Source organism: Pseudoliparis swirei, chromosome 7 (assembly GCF_029220125.1).
Source record: "Pseudoliparis swirei isolate HS2019 ecotype Mariana Trench chromosome 7, NWPU_hadal_v1, whole genome shotgun sequence".
In the NCBI taxonomy this organism is placed as follows: Eukaryota; Metazoa; Chordata; class Actinopteri; order Perciformes; family Liparidae; genus Pseudoliparis; species Pseudoliparis swirei.
The window spans coordinates 8,561,900-8,584,372 of record NC_079394.1 but is presented as its reverse complement, the minus strand read 5'-3'; the positions used below and the strand labels follow the sequence as shown (position 1 = coordinate 8,584,372).

General features: G+C 40.7%; 1 protein-coding gene across 4 annotated transcripts; it reads left to right on the top strand.

Annotated features, from left to right (window-relative positions):
* The first annotated feature begins 6,718 nt into the window (after window positions 1–6,718).
* golga3 (golgin A3) lies at window positions 6,719–22,212 on the top strand. 4 transcript variants are annotated; one of them, XM_056419074.1, is made up of 24 exons: window positions 6,719–6,793; window positions 7,880–8,150; window positions 9,287–9,442; window positions 10,411–10,523; window positions 10,921–11,648; window positions 11,886–11,994; window positions 12,370–12,676; window positions 12,816–13,018; window positions 13,122–13,259; window positions 13,457–13,618; window positions 13,708–14,076; window positions 14,505–14,582; window positions 15,371–15,634; window positions 15,778–15,872; window positions 16,422–16,638; window positions 17,121–17,264; window positions 17,448–17,645; window positions 17,779–17,895; window positions 18,173–18,312; window positions 18,424–18,556; window positions 18,656–18,778; window positions 18,913–19,077; window positions 19,305–19,501; window positions 20,327–22,212. In XM_056419074.1, the coding sequence occupies exons 2-24, from the start codon at window positions 8,015–8,017 to the stop codon at window positions 20,517–20,519; spliced, it is 4,485 nt and encodes a 1,494-aa protein (XP_056275049.1). In that variant the 5' UTR covers window positions 6,719–6,793; window positions 7,880–8,014; the 3' UTR covers window positions 20,520–22,212. The 4 variants fall into 4 exon arrangements, with proteins under 4 accessions (XP_056275049.1, XP_056275047.1, XP_056275045.1 ...); XM_056419072.1 differs by having other exon boundaries at window positions 9,287–9,568; window positions 19,335–19,501; XM_056419070.1 differs by having other exon boundaries at window positions 9,287–9,568.
* Window positions 22,213–22,473: the final 261 nt, after the last annotated feature.

Genomic DNA, 22,473 nt, shown 5'->3' with positions numbered 1-22,473 from the left:
ACAAGCTGCGGTCATTACTTAGAGGCCCCTGACAAATGGTATTGTTCTATCGTTTTCACTCTGTGAGAGTACATATTTTAAAAAAATACAAAAACAGAAGGTGTTTTAATTACATCGCATGATAGGGTTTTAATGCATCTGTCTAATTACGACAGAGGCAAATTAAAATCCACTCTTGCTGTGGTGTTGATTTGTTTGTATAGTGCCACTGTATCTCAATATATAATTTGTATTTAATTTTGACATTTGTTATTTTTAGAAATATTATTTAAAACTAAGGGAAACATTTTTAACCACAATATGTATCTATGAGAGGTTGCATCCTATAAAGAAAAGGCTGGATGTAGTCAGAAAAAAATTAAATAGTAACAAATAAAATAAAAATGTTGACCTCTCTTTGCAGTAAAGGTACATCTGTATTTGACAAAAGAGACATCTGAACTAAGTGTTGGCTGTAAAAGGGATTTTTAAAAACCACCCAGGTTGACGACACCGCTGTGAAAACTCGAGCTGGCTTCTGCTGAAGTACTGTTAAAACACACACACACACACACACGAACACACACGAACACACACATGGGCCCCTCAAAAGGGGGCAGGAATCCTCACCAGCCCTGTTTACGAAAAGTGACACTGCTTCACAGGGTTAGTGCTTGAGCAGTAGCAGTTCAGGGTGTTTTTCAAGCTCTCTCCGGTCTGGACCGATATCAACAGAGCACAGATTTGTGGGGCAATAGTTTCTAATTATCCTTAATATAATCAAGTAATCAACAGGGTTTGAGATCTGAGTGATACAGACCTGAGGAGACATAATATTAAGGAAAATACAGTCAAAATTGTACTACATTTTAAAACAGACATACAATGAGATTACTGAAATAGAAAATGTAAGAGTAGATGGAGTAAAATCAATGATGCGGATGAGAAAGATCTTACCACAAATCAAATACAAACCAGAGACATTTGAGTTAAACAAGGAGTGCCACTAATTGGTATACATGTTCTTTTTCTCAATGTGGAAGGGAATGAACAGGAATTGCTCTGGTGAAAGACACAGATAAAGATGCATTCCAAACAATAACAGATAGCACAGTGACACAAACGGTCAATGCTTGCAGGGTACATGGAATACGGAAAAATTAAGAAACTTTAGTTTCACATTAGTTTCCTATGTACCGATCATAAACTGCAACTAAAAAGAAGCTAGGATGAGATCTTAAAGTGTTTCAGACATCTGCGTCAGCAGCTGCAACTCAATATCAACAAGATGCCACATTTGTTTTTTTCTCCTATTTTGTACAGCTGCCTTCAAATGCACAGAGAAAAGGCTCCTTGAGGTCATCCGCCACAGCTGTAAAAAAGCGCTAAAAGGGTTTATCACATAACTCCCCTGTGATGTCAATGCCTCGCCTGATGGGCTCATGTCAGTGGCTGTCGAGTAAGTTTACAAACAACTGGTGTGGCGGCCTGATTCGGCATTTCTAGGGTCGCCCTCATTTGCCACTGTGGTGCTGGCTCAGCACATGTGCACCACTGCCTCACACATCATGAGTGATTTATGAAAGGCTTCTTTGAGTTATTGCATCAACATTTTGTTTACACAGAAAAGTGGAACACTATAAATTGTTACCGCTGTGGTTCCCGAACTCGCACAGATATGCGACTGGGTGAGCGAGACAACATTACATTACATTACATGTCATTTAGCAGACGCTTTTATCCAAAGCGACTTACAATAAGTGCATTTCAACCTAGAGTACAAACTAAGAACAACAAGAATACAGGAAGTAACATTTCCTCAACATAGTCGAACTACAAAAGTACCATAAGTAAGTGCTATTTAAGTGCCACTGAAGTGCTAATCTGTGTTTTAATCCAGATATAGTCGGAAAAGGTGTGTTTTCAGCAGGCAAATGCAGGCTCTTTCCTGCCATGCGTGTGGCGACCTATTAACATATTTCCTCTAAAAAGTGCTGCTGGTGCTGTGTTAGCTGTTAAAGAGGGTCTGTGGAACCCTGTGGTGAATCATGACCTTATCTTCACGGTGGTTTCAACTAGTTTGGAGGAATCATTTCCAGATTTTGGAATGTGGTCCAGTGAATGCATATATACTAATTAGTCTTTCGGCAGCACCGCAGTGAGAAGCCCAATCGTGTCAGCTAGCTGTGTGACACAGTTAAACTGCAAACAAACAGAGTCTCAATGGAGTAAACACCCTTTTAAAGTGAAACCATGGCATTAAAATTGTTGGACAAGCTAATTTTTTTCAAAATCATCCCATTAACATTGATAACCCCTCAATTTCACCAACGCTGTTTTGATTCATTGAGCCCCAGTGTCTCATGTACTTGCATTACATTCCAGTAGCAAAGCTAAGCGTTAGATTTTTCTTCTGTTCTAAAGTTATTTACAGAATCACGAAAGACTTCTAATCATCTGGATGAAAAAAATAATCTCTCTCTTAAGGAAGCCGGAAATTACAACAAAAGAAACAAAGTAATATAAAAATAAAATCAATATCGACAAGCATCAGTGGGTGTTTTATATTTTGGTTCATGTTAACCATCTTCTTTTGAGTTAGAAAGCCACTAAAACTTTACAATGTAAACCGGGATAACATCAATCTCAACTGGGGCATGTACATTTATAATTATACAACAGACAGTATTGAAAATGAAGCTTATTTTCAATTAAACAACCTACTGCATCTGCAAGTCAACCAGGATCGAATGGTTTTCCATCCTCATCTAAAATCCAACAGCAGTTCAATGATACACAGTGACATGTTTGCCTGTGGACAGAATGTGTGCATCAGATTGTAAGATAACTCATGAGAGGAGTAAGTGAAATCACTGGGGTCCAACAACTCAATATAATTACAGATGAGTGTCCCCTCTTTCCCTTGCAAATAAAACCTTGCGAAAGACAGAGCGGAGCAACAAAACAGAGATCAAATCCACTCTCCCTTGTCAAAGTACTGAATTGTGGACCGAGAGACTAGGATGCCTCCCATTTTTTCTGAGCTTGGAATAAATTCCAAGCTTATTTATGCTGTTCCAAAAATCAACTTAATACAAAAGGGGAGCAGAGGACAAAGACATCATTTACCGTGCCCCCTCAGGCAGATAATTGCAAAGATACTGAGCACCCTATGCACACAGGAACTAAAGCTGGAGACGATTCAATATACCAAGGGCTTTTGTTGTCTAGTTCCAAGAATTGTGCGGCTGAGCCGCTATTCTCCATCAGCAGAAGAGGATGACTCTTGACAGGGGGAAGCTTCCCCTAGCTGACAATGTGGTCTTGATGTCCCATAGGAGATCCGTCTGTGTCAAGGCTAATGCTTCTGGGTTTTGACACCAGCCACTGTCGCTAATGGGGACATTTTGGTGCATAAATCCAACACAAAAGAATAAGGATTTGGAAGAGTGACTGGGTGATGCCGTTTACAGATTGGACGCTGCGCTTCAATGACTCAACAACTACATTTGGCAGGAAATCACATAAAATATGAAGTACATCCCTGACATCGTTAGAATGTTGCTGCTTAGTGCTTATTTCCATTTTCGAGACCACAGGGGATAACATAGCATCTCGTCAGTGTGAGAACCGTTCACGTATGTATTGCATTATGCCATCATATACAGCGTTAACTCATACGAGCAATGAGATATCCCTTTTCCTTTCTTCATGAGCAAACCGAGACCCATCTCTGCCGCTCTCTATGTAAACATTACTATTCCATCCTTAGTGAGTATATTTATATAGTGCAGGTATCCATTTATGCCAAATGATATTATGAGACCTCAGGTTATGGCATCAAAACTATTTTAAACTCAACCCACACACAACCAAGCCTCACTAACCTGGCAGGAGCTTTAACTCTACCCAAGGAGCCTGCTAAATAATGTCAAACATTAATCACAGACTAATTGAACAAAAAACTAAAAGCAACTCCGAACTGTTTTGATTCCTGTTTTATCAGAGAAAAACTTGAGAATTTGACTCAATGAGTATGACAAGTGTAAACAACAGGTTTACATGCTCTCAATGTGGTTCTCATTTCAGCAGTTGGGACTCTGCATGCCATTCTCTACATTTTGGAAGAGCAGTAACATCACAACATGCCTGTGTCATCAAAACATCCCTTCCAAAGCCCTTGGGGATACAAAGTTAAACATTCTAGAATATAGCCCAATACTGTAATATATATGGCAAAAAGTAAATCAGCATGATGTAAGGCGATTACAAAATTGTTCACCGTTTTTGATTGTCAAATAAGCACAGAATATTAATTCCATGAATAAGAAGACTGACGTGAACCTCCTTTTCGGCGACATCAGGCGGACGTGTCGGCTAAACGTTGTGGACAGACACAGTTTCAAATCTCACACTATAACATTACTTTGATCACATGTTTTACGGGATATATTTAGTTTCTTACACAACGTTCGCAATTGCAGCAGTAGTTAAGACTGTAATTGGAGAGAGTGATGTTAGTCTACGTCCTATCTATCAAACAGAACGTACGCAAAACTCAATTAAAATAATATTAAATATAAAAAGTGTGTCGCGATCTGCCAAACTTTCCCAAACTGCAATGCTTGAACTTAGACGTCTTTCAGCAGACTGGCATTTTGATACAATCGGCATAAATAACATCTAACAAAATGCATTGTTTTACATTAAAATGTTAACTTGGTTGAATAGTTACCCACCGCTTCCTCCTATCGCATAAAACAGTGTATAGTATGTTATTTCTCTATAACGTTACAAATCTGTGGACAAAACAGACGAACCGTAGGCCTATCAATTGAAACGCAGTGTTTCCTTGTGTCTCGGATGTATGCCGAAATCAATGGAAGCGCCTAACTTGTCTGAAAACAACTTGCTTGAACTCCCTCGGGGTCACAATGTTTGCCGAGGAGCAAACAGTGTTGAATATCGCGATTTACGAACGGAGTTCTCGGCTTGATTCTCCATACATGTGCGCACGCTACTGCACCAGGCTGGAGGTAAAGCTTGTGCATTATTGTCAGCGTATTGTCAACAAATGTCAACTTACTTTCTGTGCAACGCATCCCATCACGAAGAGTAGGTACGTTGTCATAAAAGCATGGGCACCAAGCGACGTAACACCACTCATTTTCCTCTAATTGTTCCTTTTTAGCGCGACGCACAGTGAACCGTGTCCCGCTCCTCTGCTTCCCTCTCATTCACCTGAAGTATCGGGAGCGCGCTTCCATCGCTCATGGGCGATGGTCCCCAGATAAAAACTCCCCTCTTCTTGACTTTAGAGGGACTTTACCTTTGTGTTTATCACATTTATTTTTAAAATAACGCGACAATATGTTAATTTACGACTGGATCTCTAGCCAGTGCAATTAATGACGACCATACACTTATATCATTATGTATAGCTGTTATAATTATATTGCCTAAATGCCTTCCTTCTTCCAATTGAGCCTACTAGATACAGGAGAGTAACATGTTTTATTGTTATGCTTACCTCGCACATTTAGCAATGTGTGATTGTAGTATTCGTATAGTATCCTATATATAGTATTAGCTATTGTTCTCATACGTATGAATTTACAATTATTTTGTCCGTCTTTCACAATTATATTGAACACGGGCAATGCAGTCTAAAAGAGTAAACACATCAATTATAGTAACTGTTACACAATAATGTATAAAGACTCATATTTATCCAAAAGAAGGAGATACATTGGCAACATTGGAAACGTTCATTCCTAAAAAGGTTTAGCATATTTTATATTATTCTACCGACTCACGCTTTGGGTGGAAGAAAAATAAAACGATTATGAGAGAAATTGGTGAGGTTGTGTTGTTTTCACCCTATTGTGTGTCGGTCTTTTGTCTAAAGAGTGTCATTGTTGATGCTGTCGCTAGATGGCACCAAAGTAAGAAAGTTTAAATATTTCACTCATTCATTAAAAAGAAGATGAACCCTGAACTTTATAGGTTTACGATTTTTTGCATTCAAAGATGAATAGTTCAATCTAACTAGTTTAACTATGTAATTAGACTGGAGACTGATCAAATAGGAATATAGAGCCAACCACTTTACACCTCATCGTTGTGTGTTGTCTGCAGGTGTCTGGCAGCATTAGATGGTGTTAGTGGAGGCTATAAACGTGTTCCCCATGGACACACATTCAATTCAGTTCAGACTTGCTTTCTTATTTCACATATGGAAAAACAAAAGTTAGGAGCATTGTTGTTTCACCCAAACAGTCCATTATGTGTCGACCCTCATACACAATGTGATTAGACAACAAAACTAAACTGTAGTGCGGCACTTGTATGCGTTGGCATTACACAGCCGAATGATGCGCATATTAATGCAATCCTTATATTATGTGCAACGTATTGCGGCAGGCTCAGCTCAAACCGGCATTTACAGCTTTTGGCAGTGGTGGCACCTGCACTAGCAGGTTAGCTGCAGGACCACTGCTAAAAAAGTAGGGCGCAGCTCTCTGAACAGGACCGACAATCACCGTAGGGACCACATCCGCCAGATTTACCAGAAGTCACCGTCCCATTATCCTTCATATACAGACATTTCAATATGCATTTGCGATCAAATTATCTCAAATAATACACATATATTTGTATTGCATTCAAAAACCCAAACATTGTGAGCGACAGACACGCCACATCTCTTCTTCTTCCAGATGTGTCGCGTGCCCTGTGTTTCCCGTCGGACAGATTAGGGACGGAAACCAAACAGCCACGTAGTGAACGGCGAAGCTCGCAAAAGGGTGAGCAGGTACTGTCTTTTGATACGCTTGCTGAAATTGTCACTTTCTAATTAACTCATGGGAGTTTTCTAACACACTTGCGCGACAGTCGGTGATGTGTGAATTGATTTTAAGAGATTTGGGAAATACCTTCTAGCGCGCATTAGCGAGTAAGCAGATTTAGCTTGATAGGTTCGGCAGCACATATCGGTTAGCTTGCTAGCTGCTGTCTCGCTCGTGTATCCTTTGTCTGGAGAGTTTGACTAAATCAAATCAACCCACGAGGGCAATGGTACGCCACGTTTATCAGGGGCTGTGTCGTTGTCGTTGTTGCTTCTGAAATTGTGACTTTAGCAAGACGGTGTGAACCTGCGAGGAAGTAACTCCGCCACCGTCTGATAGCTAGCTTAGCAACACCGGCTCGCAATCAATAGTTATCATCAATCTAATACACACGCGATGATTGTGTGACGTTAAATCGCAGACGTGTTGAATAGCAACCCTGTCATCGGACTTGAGGTCGACCGCTGCTGTTAAAGAGATGGCCGCATGACGCTTATTCAAATCCACGAATGCAAACCGGTCGGGCCTTGCCTTTTGCCAAATGAACAGAATTTGTAAACATGGCTTTTATTTATCTTTAGTTGTGTGTGCCAATTTGGAAAACGTGTGTCGGAGCAGCAGTCGCAGCTCTCACCATAAAACAAAAGTGGAAGTATGACAGTTTGGGATTTAAACGCCTGCTGGTCGAGGCGTAACGTCACGCGTGAATCATCAACAGCCTCTACAGATTTAATTTAAACAGTTTCAACTGGAGCCGATAAAAAAGACAAACGTGAAACTGTCTTGTTTTGGCTTGACATATTGGTGAACGGAGTTTGTGGTGTCTGTGTCTAAGTAAAGGATTTAAATGTTACTTGTTAGTTTTTTCTATATTTAAAGTGACGCAATCTACTTAACTGCCCATCAGCTTGTTAACCTTTGACTCTAGCTTATGTTTGAATTGTGTTGTTGCATAACATCCATATTGTCTAAAACAGATGGCATTACAACTTCTTCTGTGATGTATTTTTGAGTTTTTATAATGTGCCATATTGAATGTTTTATGTCTTTAGTGCCGTCTGTCATCAGAAGTGTTCCTGGACACTGACGTGCTCCCAGCTGGCCTGCCTCCTCAGAAGATGGTTTTGTGAGAGGTTCTTTCCTCAGCGGTACCAGCAACATTGTGACTGTTCAGTTTCCTCAAGGAAATGGATAGTAATCAATCAGAAGCAGCTCCAATGGAGGCTCAAGAAGACCATCTTATAAAATCCAAAGTGGAAGGTGACATGCAATTGAAACAAGTGCCGGATAAGACGCAACATGCAAAAGAGTTTATTCATAATGGTGAGCACTAACTGCCTCTCCCCTCATCAAAATCACAAGGATGTCAAAGGCTAGAAATAATTTTGTGTTTGGACCTGGCTATAATATGTTCTTGCATAAATGACTGTCCTTGTACGGGGAAGATTTATATGAAACTGCTGTTACAGGCCACAATACTGTATTATCAGCGACGTTTTTTCCCCTTGAGGCATTTTACTGGTGACACTTGTATTTTGCAATGCAGGACCTGTTTTGGTGGTTCCTACAAGGCCCGAGGCCTTCTACTACTCTGTGTTACATGGCTCTTTAAACTGTGTTAAATAGCTAAATTGAACTCTGTTTGTCATCTTAAAGCCGCAAATATACTTGTAGTCTACGGTGGATTAGGAGAAGAATAAACAAGTCGATATGAAAATCACTAAAAATATATTTTTTTGGGGGGGGGGGGAAGTGAAAGTCAATGCAGCAGAGACCGATATCCTGACAGTTGATGACACAAAGTTTATTTTTCTTAGAATTGACATAACCGCCCCTACTTGCAGGCCAAAAATAATTTCTAATGACTTCTGTGCTGGATTTGTTTGTTTTAAACAATGTTGTCGTGATAATATTTCTTTAAGTTATTGTAGGTAGTCAGTTTCATAGTAGTTTGAATGTTTTCTCAAAAAGCTTAACTATTTTGCTGTGCATTGTGTGGGTGTGGTTTGATCAGATTGGTTTCACTGTGGTAAGATAAGCAAACGATCCCACAACTGTTAACAGATTTTGATCTACATTCTAATTGGTGGACATGCATATGTGATATTTATACAGCCCTTCCCATTTCAAAGCAATGAGAACAGCACAGACAAAACAGCACAGACTAGTATCATGTAAAATAACCAAAACTGTTTCAAATGTGACTTAACGTCCCATTGTATATGGCTGATAAGGAAAATAGGTTGTCAGGGCCTTGAGATTGGTTTGTCTTGCAAGATGAGCTCTAACTGCACCGCATGCTGCATTCTTGTCTCAAGCAAACCTTTTGAAAGCTATTGTATTTTGACAGTTGCCCAGCCAGCTTGCCAGGTGGAAACACCTGTGTATTATAGTCCACAAGAGCTTATCAAGACTAATTGTCAAATTCCTTAGAGCTTCTCTTCTCACTTCTCTTTCAGAACCTTTCAGTTCAGAAGTGATGCCAAATGGAAACGGACTGGCCGAGGACTTTAGTGCTGCAGGGAACACCCATATAAATGGGTCCTTGTCTCTGGCAGCCCCTCCCCAGAGCACCAGCTCCCCGGTCAACTCCCAGACCCAAGAGCCCTCCCCAGGTTTGGCTGCTTTTCCACCCATGGTGATAGAGAGGTCTGAGGGGGCTAGGGCCGAGATCACGGTTCACACGGGTGATTCATTGCAGTCGCTCAGACTCAGTATGCCTTTGCAGGAGACTGATTTGTGTAAGCATAAATATATGTGGAGTGACTGCCCCCTGTATTTTAACCTCATTTTGCTGTGAAGTGGATTTTGCTTTTTTGGCGTATGTACACATCCATTTTAACTTCCCTTTCTGCGCATTATATAATTTGGAATGATTCAGTGAGACTTTCTTTTTTTTAGTTTGACTCCATCCCCTTTCTGCAATTTGCACCGATTGCTTTTGATTGTTTGATTAGAATTTGGTGTGAGTGCTTCGTTTGGAACACTATTTGCACTAATGGCTGTGTTTTGGTACTAATCCCTCTTGTATGTCATCTCTTTTTTGCAGTTTTGAAATGTAATATTTTTAGTCTTGGCACAAACTATGGTGATTTTAGTTTCGATTCACATATCTCCCACACAAAATATTTTTAGCAGCCTATGAAGAATCCTACGCCATCTCTTTTGATGTCACATGAATATGACTGAATGTACAATCTGGTAAATGCATTTATAGATGCCATCATTTAACTCATTGCAATATTATCTATATTTGCTGTTGCAGTCATGACTGACTTAACGTTGTTCATATCCGCATACACTAACCAAGCAAATGGAGTCAGTGATACAACATGGGGCACTGTTTAAATATATGGGTGTGACCATTTGAATAATTTGTTTACTATTGCTCTGCGAGTAGTGAGGACAGAACTTCTTTACAAGAAACAGTGTACAGGTTTTTACTTTGAAGCCAAATTGTTAGTATTAAAATGTGTACAGTCATAAAACTAGGTCTCGTATAAATAAAGAACTGTAGTGTAGTTTTGCAGTATGTGATGATCGGGATCATTCTTTGTTGGGGCCTAACATACTTTCTTTTTAGCAAACCAGAAGCCATCATTGGAGATGGAGAATGAGGAGAAGATTCGCCTGGATGCTCGTCGACGTCTGGAGGACCAACTCAAACAGTACAGAGTTCAGAGACATAAAGAGAGTGTGAGTTATTGGAGTAACTGTCAGGTTATTGACAGCACCAGCTCTTCTTCTATTTCACCTCACAGTCCTAATGTTTCCAAAAAACTGTTTCAGCAGCATTATGTTTACATGAAATTTCTACCACGACAACTATCTATTTGAGCCTGTATATGTGCCATTCAACTTGTGTGTTTGGGCTCATTCTCAGCCAGAAGATCAACAGTTTTAAGAGACATAGAGGCCACATCTTTTCACTTTGGAGAAATGTTCAGCATTGGTGCATGTTTTGCTCCATTCTTTATAGTTTGTCATTGCCATTTCTAATTTGATATGTTATACTGTGTATTTCAAGCTGAGCAACCTTGTGTTCAATTTGATCAGGATGGCAGTACCATGTTTCATTTCTTTTTCATTCTAGTCTCACCGCACCACCCCCAAGAACAGGCCATTCAGCACTCTGGATCCAGAGCTCATGCTGCATCCTGAGGGTCTGCCCAGGGCCAACACTCTTGCCATGACCACAGAGTATTCCTTCATGAGGACCACTGTCCCCCGTGGTCCCAAAGTGGGTAGCTTGGGAATTCCCCCTTCTAAGGACAAAAAGCCCAGATCACCCCGCCCGAGCAACATCCACTCCTTGGCCGACTACCAGTCTCCTGGGAGTGATGGTGCAAGTTGGGGTGCAGGTAGAGTTGGGGCAGCAGACAACACCATGAGCTCCCACCAGTCCACCCTTAGCTCTGTGTCCACTTTGTCTGCGGTCAGTGTGATGTCGGAGGGCAGCACCTGTGAGACGGAAGCACAGCCTGGTGCTTCACTCCAAATTGGGGACAATGCGTCAGAAATCAACGGCAGTGAATCGGGGGCGAAGCCAGGGAACGACGGCAACGACAGTGACAGCTCGTCTTACAGCAGTGTGTCGACCAGGGCCACATACGGGATGCTCTCCGCAGCAGTGCAAAGGCAGCAGGGGCCCTACACGGTGGAGGGTAGGGAGATTGCCCCTGAGGCCATGGGCCAGTTCCCCTCCCTGCAGGAGGTGCTGCAGGTAGCGAGTGAAGAGCAGCACCTGCTCGAGCTTGAGCGCGAACAGGACAGAGAAGGGATGGGGGAGCCTCAAAGCCGCAGAGACAGTTTCTCTAGCAGGTATTTGTCAACATCAGATATGGAAGGGAAAAAAATTACTACAATCGATAATTCTTGTATTTAAACATTTTGTTTGCAGCCAAATTAAAGCCAATGTTGCAGTTCTCACCGATTGCTGGAATTTACACATTTGGAATTTTAGTTGTTTACTTAAAACAAATAATTGGTTATGTGAATTGTTCAAATCGGTGAACTATTTCCCTAATTTATGCACTAAATTTATTACATTTCTTGCAGTGTTTCTTTGGAGAGTTCAGTGATGGGCCATGATGATATGCTGCAGGTTTTAAAAGAGAAAATGAGACTGGAGGGTCAGCTGGAATCTTTGTCATCTGAGGCCAATCAGGTAATATACTTTTGATTTTCGTACTCGTATTTCCGTTCCTTTTACAGAAATGGACAAAATAACATGAAAACCATGAAAGTGTATTATTTGTATCTAGTATCTGTTTTTTCAGTCACCAAAGTGTTAAACCTAAATATGCTAACAGTGCTAGTTTGTTTGCATAAACAGTGGTAATTACAAGTCTGTTAAAACTGTAATATGCTGTGCACCATGTTCATGTTTGTCTTTTATTGACTGCCAGTTCATGCAGCATCACAGCCTCCAAAAAGATCAAATGTAACCTAATGATTGTTAATTTACCCGCCCAGATGACTTAATACTGGAAACCAAGAATAATTTTGCTTAAGAGCTGACTTCACTGTCCTTTTTATCCAGGCTCTCAAAGAGAGGACGGAGCTTCAGGCCCAGCTCGCTACAGTGAATGCTCGACTGCAAGCTAAAACAGAGGACGCTCAGGTCAGCCAGGAGAAGCAGAATGTCCTCACTGCAGAGGTCGGCACACTGCGGAAAAACTGCAACCAGCTAGAGAAGGCCATGGTGGATCTCCAGGGCAGTCTGGAGGGCAAGAATGCCAGTCTGACTTCTCTAAGCAATGACCTGAAGGTGGCTGAAGACCAGTACAAAAGGCTGATGGGGAAGGTGGAGAAGATGCAAAACACTGTTACTTCCAGAGATATTACAGGTGTGTGAGACCTAGAAAACTGAGCGTAACAATAAATGAACAACATTTTTAATTGTGCTTTGACTTAATTACCACCGAGACTACTAGTTTGCATATCCAAACTCATGAAATACATGTTTTGCTGTTGTGACTTTTGCAGTCCAAGAGTTGCGACAGCAGTTGGGTGGTCTTCAGAGCCAGCTTCAACAGATCCAGCTGGAGCGCAGCACCCTTCAGAGCCGAATGAAGACTTCTCAGGCTGAAATTCAATCGCTTCAGCAGCTCAGACAGTGGTACCAGCAGCAGCTAGCTCTTGCCCAGGAGGCCAGAGTACGACTGCAAAGCGAAATGGCCACCATGCAGGTAAGGTTGATGCTAATGCAGTTGGTTTTCGATCATGGCTCGACATTTGTCAGACAAGATTTGACATGACGCACAACCTTGTATCTGTTTTTGTGTCTCCCAGGCTGGACAGATGACTCAGATTGGTACTCTGGAACATTTTAAACTGGAGAATGTGACTCTCTCCCACCAACTCACGGAATCCCAACACCGCTCTATCAAAGAAAAAGAGCGTATTGCTGTTCAGCTGCAGAACATTGAGGTATATTCTCCAACATCTTTGTGAATACGCTAGCATGAGGTTTTTAAGGTCTATATATCCACTTGGGAAATAACCCATACCTTTTTTTAAGGACATTTTACAGTCCAGGATATTGGATAACAGATGCAACTAAAATGTTATCTTATTGTTTTAATTGGTGTAAGATATTGTTGGTAACATTTTACTCTGTGATTTAGACTGACATGCTGACCCAGGAAGCTGATTATAAGCAGATCCAGGATGCAAAGAACATGGTGGAAGATGATCTGCAGCAAAAACTGGATGAGTTTGAGGATGAGCGAGAACGCTTAATTAAATTGGCCAACACAGCCAGCACCCTGGAAAGGGATCTGGAGCAGGTAGTCATGGCCTTTTTGTTTTCCACCTTGTATGTTCAGTAAAATGTGTATTCTCCTCTAAACTACCTTTCACACTCAATCTTTCTTAGGCAAAGTTGATCTTTTCCCAGAAGGACATGCAGCTGCAGTCACTCCAGAAAGAGCATCTGGAGCTGATGCGCCATCTGACCACCACTCAGGACAGCCTGCAAACCAAAGAGCAGTCCATCAACCACCTAGAAGCCCAATACCTGGAGCTGGAAGCTCAGTTGGCTGAGCTGCAGACAGAGAACAGCGCCAAGGATGACAACATCCAGTACCTCCAAAACGAGAAGATTGTCCTGGAGGTAGCGCTGCAGGCAGCCCGGTCCGAAAAGAGCCAACTTGACGAGGGCGCTGAACGGCTCGGAGAGGATGTTCTGGTGGCTTCAGATATCTTGGATCAACTCAGACAGGAAGTCCAAATCAAAGCCAATCAGGTATGATACAGGTGGGAGGTGAAATTTAAATGAATGGTATTGAAAAATAACCGCAAGCTAAATTTAATTATTACAAGTAACGTGACATATTCTCTTGTGTCCCTTTGGGCATCAATATATTCCCATATACTTCTGTGGGGACACCTTAAGTTACATATGTTATGTACAAATAGTCTCAGCCATGCTGAGCAACAATTATTTTAACGCATTGCAAGAATTGCTGAACTCCGAGTGACTTGGTTAGACATGGCCATGTATTTCTCAGAATTCCTCTTTGTGTACCTCTGTCATTAAAGTGTCATTCATTTAGCTAAAGCTGTCAAATTCAAGAATTTAAACATAATTCAACTCGCGTTTAAACCCATTTTTGGGTTGTTATCCCTCCTCCACAATGTAGTGAATAATTAAAGTCCTTTGCTTTCTTACAGATTGAAACGCTTCAACAAGAAAATAGTTCCCTGAAGAGACAAACTCAGAAACTGAAGGAGCAGTTCCAACAACAAAAGGTAATTCATCCTCCTTGCTCTTACAGCATGTGACACAATGTACAGTTCTCTCTTCCTTGGTAAAGGTTTTAGAAACCTGTGTAGACTTGACATACATTAAAGTTTTTATTAAATGTATTTTTTTAAACAAATCTCCAAGCTGACTAAAGTGGATGCTGGTGTTGTCGTGGGAGGATGTATTGTAGAGCCAGATGGCTGGCATCTCAGAAGAGTGCTGGTTGACACGCCTCAGTGGTTTGAACAGTGGTGGGTGTTACTTATTGTGCATTGACAGGCTGTCAAAAAGAGGGTGGGGTTTATTGACAGAATGACAGCAATATGAATTTTATTGGATTTATTTCAAGACTTTTGCTTTTGTACACCCTTCAGACTCAAGTATTCATCTTATTTCACCAAAAAAAACACTTTCAGCAATCTATTCTGAACCTACATAAACATTTGTAAAGTAATTTGAAAGCTCTGTATAACAAAACGCACCTGCATCACAGCTTTCCATTGATTGTCTCATGTAATATTTATTGAACTGTTTTGCTGTCTCTTAATTAAATTTGTGTTTAAATGTAAGAAGCCAACACAAAGATATTTTGGAACTTCTTTTTTGTTTTGTTTGCTTGGAGGGGATGCAGTGTGGGATTAATATGTTGCAGCTCTCTCTTGCACTGTATCTACAGTATGTTGTGAGAAGTAATTGGCCTACTCCCTCAGAATCAAGACTAATATGAGAAGCACTCCATGTAAGGAGAAAATGCTCATTTCATTAATTCGACACATGGTTATTGACAAAACAGGTGATGGTGGAGGCCTACCGTCGGGACGCCAGCTCCAAAGACCAGTTGATCAATGAGCTCAAGTCCACCAAAAAGCGCCTGTTGGCAGAGGTGAAGGACCTGAAGCAGGAGGTGCTGAGCTTTCAGGGGGAGAAGCAGAGTGCAGAGCTGGAGCAGGCCCGGCTTGCAAAGGAGGTGGTGAGAGTCCAGGGTCAGATGAACCACATGGAGGCTCATCTGCAAACCATTCAAGAAGAAAGGGATCAGCTAGAAAACCAGATCCAGGTCATTATACATATTTGTTCAATGTTTCACATCAAATGTACTATACAAAGTACTTCAATAGTAAATGTTGTGGGTAAAGTTGTCAGCAGGTATAGTGTGAACCCTCTTGTAATGTGAAGGATCCTGTTGTTCTGCCAATCCAGACTTTACAGTTTGATCAGAGCCAACTAGCAGCCGTCACAGAAGAGAATGAAGGTCTGAGGAAGCAGGTGGAGCAATTTGAGGGAGAAGCCAAAAAGTGAGTAATATACAATTCCTGATCCTTTTGACATGTAATTTGAAAATAATAATCCTCATGCATTTCATTTATATAGTGCTTTTCAAGGTACTCAAAGACACTTTACATAACATATTTAAAACATCCTAAAAGCTATACAATAAACATGACAAAAACAATAAGAAAATAGAGCACACAATCACACATTAAATGCAGTTCACACATTTGCATTACATTTCATTTGGCTGATGCGTTTATCCAAAGTGACTTACAATCATGTTACATTCATACACTGTCGACACAGCTACAGGGAGCAATTCCGGGTTAAGTGTCTTGCTTAAGGACACATCGACTAGGGTGGGGATTGAACCGCCAACCCCCTGATTGAAAGACGGACCTGCAAACCACTGACCCACAGTCACCCATTACGCTGCATCACTACGCTGTTTGTGTGTTATTGATATCTGTAAATGAAATGTAAGTTTGAAGATATATTTGTCTGCTATTTCTGCTGTCAGAAGAACTGGATTTCCCCATGGACATTTTAAACTTAATTTCTGCATCCAATAGGGCCATCAGAGAGCAGAAGGTGCGCGTGAAGCGACTGGGGACAGATTTGACCAGTGCTCAGAAGGACATGAAGGCCAAGCACAAGGCCTACGAGAACGCTGTGGGCATCCTGAGTAGGAGGCTCCAAGAGGCTCTGACTGACAAGGAGACCGCCGAGGCAGAGCTGGCAAAACTCAAGGCCCAGGTGTCGGATGGGGGGAACAGCCAGGCCTTCCAGGTACTGTGTAAATCTGCCCAACCGTCTACAGTTACTTAAACAATTCACAGCTCCAACATTTGTGAGCAAAACATTCTACAGTGTGCGGGCTCTTATCAATTTACGGCCCTTAGAAATTTAAATTAGGTTGCCTTATCTGGGTCACTCTTCCTACAAACATTAAGACGCCTAAGGTAGTTGGGATACAAGGTCTATAAAACCTGTTTTTCTAAAGTGATGTTTTTGTTGTCGCTGTGGAGGAGAACCGAATAAGTCATATTTTACATTCCTATTTGAAGTTAAGAAGTACTCTTTTGCAGTTGGCTGGTTGTACTATAAACGCTTAACTATAGTTTACCATAAAGAAACAATTATCTACCCTTATTCTCAACTCGCGTGTTATAAACATAAATATATTTTTAATTTCATTGTGAATAGTCCTGGATGACTACCTGTAAGTAACTGCAACATAGTGAAATGCATTGTTTTTATTTGCTTTCCAGGATAAGATTAAGGCTCTGCAGGCAGAGCTACAGACTGTGGCCAACAGCAAGACTATGCTAGAGAAGGAGCTGCAGGAAGTGATCACCCTCACCTCCACGGAGCTGGAGGACTACCAGGAGAAGGTCATGGAGCTTGAGGATGAGGTGAACAATTATCTTTTTGTGTTAATATGTTCAGGTTTTTTTAACAACTGCTCGATATGTCTAATGTAATGTGCTTCCTGTATTTTTTCCCTTAATGATGTCACAACCCTATATGAGCAGTATGTTTACACTTGTCTCTTTATGTATGTTACTTTGTATTAATGGCGTAAATTGATTTCATAGCTTCAAGAGTCCCGGTGCTTCATGAAGCGGATTCGAAAGTTAGAAGATGCCAACAAGAAGCTAGCACTGGAGCTTGAACATGAAAAGGGGAAATTGGATGGATTGGCCCAGTCCCACAATACACTGCGGGAACATTCCAACATTTTGGAGTCTGCCTTAGCTAAGAGAGAGGCAGATCTTGTCCAGCTCAACTTACAGGTAAAAATGTGCATCTTATAATATTGATATATTTATTTGTACAGTCTTGTTACCTGTATGCCAAAAATACAAAAAAAACATACTTTTTCATTTGTTTTAACAAAACTGTGTTTCCCATTCATTGTTTTTCCAGGTACAAGCTGTTCTGAAGCGTAAAGAAGATGAGGACCAGCAAATGAAGCAGGTGGTTCAAACGCTTCAGCTTGCACTGGAAAAAGAGAAAACCAAAGTCCATGGCCTGAAAGAACAGGTGGGAGCTCTCGAACGCAGCATGTTCTCCTTTAAGTTGAAAAGCCAACTGCACGTCTTTTTCAATTTGCCTTTCAAATTATTCCAAAGGGTCTGTCATTCGAATATATATTTTGACATAATTTGCTTGGCACAAGCCAAAGTTGGACGTCTTTTTAAGAAAATATTAAATTTAGAAAGTGGAATTGTGGTATGTATGTATTGTAATTCCAGTAGCTATTCTGAAGCGCTTGGCTCTCCTGGGTGCTTTCATTGTACTGATGTGATGTGTGTTTTAGGTGGCAGCTGCAAAGGCTGAAGCAGCTCACAATAGACGGCACTACAGGGCAGCTATGCTGGAGCTGTCGGAAATCAAAAAGGACCTGCAGGCCAAAGTGGACGTGGTCAAAGCTCTGCAGAGTGAATCTCACAAACTACAGTATGTGCATTGCCTGATTAAAATAATGCAGTGACTTTTGGAAAATTGCTTTTGTATCTAATATATTATATCTGACCACTCATTTGTCATTGGATGTGTCTTACTCTGCAGAGCTCAGGATGAGCAGCATTCTCAGGAGGTGTCCAGGTTCCAAGAGGAGCTGGCTGAGGCCCATTCACAGCTCCAGATCCTCCAGAAACAACTCGACGAGGAACTGGCCAAGCAGCCCCTCACTAACCAAGAAGTAAGAGACCGACTTACACTGAAATATTTTGCAGATTACTGTAATTGTCCTGCGAGAACAATTTTCAGTGCCAATGATGTCTAACCTTGACTCGTTCAGGTTGAGGACCTGAAGTGGGAGGTGGAGCAAAGGCAAAGGGAGATCGAGGCTCAGAAGCAGCAGCTGGAGATGATGGAGCAGTGTCAGCACAGGGAGCTAGACAACCTACAGAGAGCTCTGCAGGTAAGTGTTCACTTTCCACCTGTAAAAGATGGAAACAGAGCGTGTTACTTAACTAGATGTTTAAAAGAAAGAAAGTGTTTCAGTATTTACAAATGCACAGAGTAACTGTTACTAAAGATGACTCTCTGTCTCAGAACATCAAAGTTGAGCTGGAGTCGGTGCAAGACGATCTGAGCGGCACCAGGAAGGACAAGTTTATGCTGCAGGCCAAAGTGGGTGAGCTGAGGAACAGCATGAAGACAGTCTTTTTGCAGAACCAGCAACTAAAACAGGATCTCAAGCAAAGTCGTCTCAGGAAGGTAAGGCACCATGTATTTCACTGTGAACATTTGAGTGCTTTTCACAAGATTTCCAGCCACAGCATCTTTTGAAATGTTGTGTACACTACTAAATCATCATTTGTCATCGCATATGAATAGCTGAGGTGTACCCATTCATTTCTATGAGTAATGCATACCGTACAAATCTGTAGAGACAAATGATGCAAGTATGATTCCAAGTAAGAAATGCCTGCTGAAAATAACAGACTATACACATCCCTGAAATGGTGGAGCAGCAGCGTATGGAGCTAAAGAGTGATGGTAGCCCATCCAACCCAATGACACCAGTTAAGATCCCAGACTGCCCAGTGCCTGCCTCCCTATTGGATGAGTTGCTGAAACCATCGACGTCAGTCAACAAAGAGCCCCTCAACAACCTGCACAACTGTCTACGACAACTCAAGTAAGCAACTTGTTCAAATTACTTAATGAAAGGAGCCTTATTAAAACTGAACATTAATATTGCAGTAAACAACTATTTGCTATGTAAATATAGTGGTGTAATTTCTACCCGAGCAGATAATGAAGTGGCTCTACCTCGGTGTGTCTTATTATCCAAGCATTTCCTTGCTTTGTTGACTTAGTGCCCACTGGTTGGCTCACAACCCCATCTCTGCAGTGTTCTCGTACAGAGGCTAGCTGATCACTGCGAGCTAATCACTCGCCAAAATTAAGATTTTTTTCTTTCCTGGCTCCTCAGTGGTGGAACAAGCTCCCCACTGTCATCAGCACATCTTACATCGGAAACTAAAAACACATCTTTTCTGACTATACCTTCAAATAAAAACAGATTTGCTCTTGAGTGGCACTTATTTATGATACTTATTTTTTGTTCGGCTTTCTTGAAGAAATATTACTTTTTAAAATGTTTGTTCTGAGTTTGTACTCGCGGTCGAATGCACTTATTTTAAGTCTCTTTTGGATAAAAGAGTCAGCTAAATGACATGTAATGTAATCACGGCTTCCCGACTGTTTGTCGTTGCAGAAGCGTAGTACCCAGCCTCTCTTTCACTCGAGTAAACACTGTTAGCTCTGGCAGCACTTTCGCCTTTGTTTGCAATGTTATCCCTGATAGCTGTGTGTCGCTGGCCATTGCCAATGAGAAGCAATCAAAATGCTCCCAATCTTGAACCTTTTAACATTCTCAATGTACATTAAGTTTTTTTTTTTTTTTTTGTGAAGTGCTGAGCAGCTATCCAAATGCCAGAAATATTTTGTTTTTTCTCAGGGAGGAGATGGACAGCCTCCAAAAGCAGATGGAGGAAAACACACTAACAGTCCATGAGTCAATGAGCTCATGGACAAACACAGAGGAGGGACTGGTTGAACTGGAGATTGACAACAACATCTCCAAATCATCAACGTCACTAAATAACATGGTTGTGAAAAACAACAATGAAGCAGAACAGCAACAGTCATAATATAATAACTTGTTTCAGGCCATAAGAGGGAGAGTGGAGTTTTATCCACAAAAGCACTTTTCAGACTCTTATTCCCTCTCTTTTCTTAACAATTGCTGCCAACATTTGGCATTTTCCCATCAGCACATGCATGCTTTTTCAGTCATACTTTATATATCATAGCTTTATTATTTCCTCTTTATTTGACAGTTGTTTATATTTTTGTTATCCTATTGTCCCATTTATTTATTTTAAATGAAGTAATTACCGGTACATCTTATCTGACGGCTTCTCCAAGACGATCATCAATCTTCAGTTTTGTTATCATAGATACAGATAGGGTCTAGTATGGACTGTTTAACGAATATGTCAGGCCAGTTTTCCCCTTTTCGGTCAACAGTTTTTCTCTAAAATATATTTAGTCGTAATCCTCCTCGCTATATAAGATATGTGGCTGTTTGCTGCTTAATGATGGCTGACATTATTTTTTAAAAGTGTTATGGTAACAGAAACAAACCATTAGTCCCTCAACAGACTGGCGATGAACTGTTCTTCTATTTCTTTTTGCCCGTGTAAGAGAGTAGGTACTCATCTATGAATTAACTGATGTGGTTACACATCCAAGGGATTTCTAAACAGTTGATGAAAAATCATCGATCCTTTTCATAAGTCATGGGAAATTGTTGTCAGTTTCTTTTGTATTGCCTCTTGCTAATATGCAGTGTTTCTTACATTTGTTGAAATTGTATAACATTGGGTTCCTTCACTAAAAACATGAATCTCAGCTATAAATGGAGGTGTTTTGTCTAGCATGGACTGCAGTCATTTGTATGCACACAAAAAAAAGCCTTACGCAATGTTTAATATGCTGTAAAGGACTAAGTGGGTTTGAATGAACATATTTCTGCTGAGGTTGTGTAATATGTTATAATGTATGTATGCAAAATGTTGTGTGTGCAAATCCTTACTGAAGAATGGTTTATTGTCAAATAAGGGGATCACATCAACGAAGAAAGCAAGTTGTACAATGAAGCAGAAATGTTACTACTTCTAACAGCAAGTGCAATCAAATGTGTTCATTTTCTGTTACATTTGGTACATATTGAAAACAAAATGTGTTATGGTTGTTTCATGGATATGGGCGTAAGTTAATTGTTTCTAGAGGTTAATATATTAATTACATTTGTTGTATGATTGTAAAATCATCCTAATTGTTTAATGGTGTAATAAAGTAAATAAATACCTAATAATAAGTATCAAATGCAAACCATGAATTCAACGAGTAATTCTGGTACAGCTGCACTAAAAGGTCAGTGTAGAGGATACTACAGGGGAAGATGTCTGTAAACAATCTTGCTGCAGCTAGTGTTGTTCATTCCCACATTAAACAACTTTTCTAAACACTGTTGTATGGTTCTAAATTTCCAAAGGGATAATACATATTTTGAGGGGAATGCTTGCTGAGGCAAATAATATGAAATGTATTGATAAGCTGTGTTCTGGTTTTTTTTTATGAGGACTATCTTCCAAACTACCTTTCACTGTAACGTTAGGTAGTATTTAATAACATTTGGTCTTCGACACCTGCGCTCCTGTTGCTGTATCTGCTTTTCTCTACTTTTTTTCAAAGTTGAAATTGATTAATTCCTATGTTTTAACGTTTGTGTTGGGAGATGTGATTGTATTCATCATAAAATTGCACTATTCATCTGTCCTTATAGTTTGTTCTCATTAATTATAGTTTGTCGACAACAATCTGTCCCACATCTTATGTAACGTTCATTTCTACACGTTGAAGTAGTGATTTTTGAACAGGCGCTCTGTTAGACACAACAAGGTCCTCGCTCTGCATTTTGAAACCGTCGCGGTGAAGACACCTAGCAACAGTAGCCGGGGAGAGAGGAGGAGGTGGGCATGGAGCTATTAAAACAATATGTTCAACGACCAGTGGTGTGCAGTTGATGATAATTGTTTA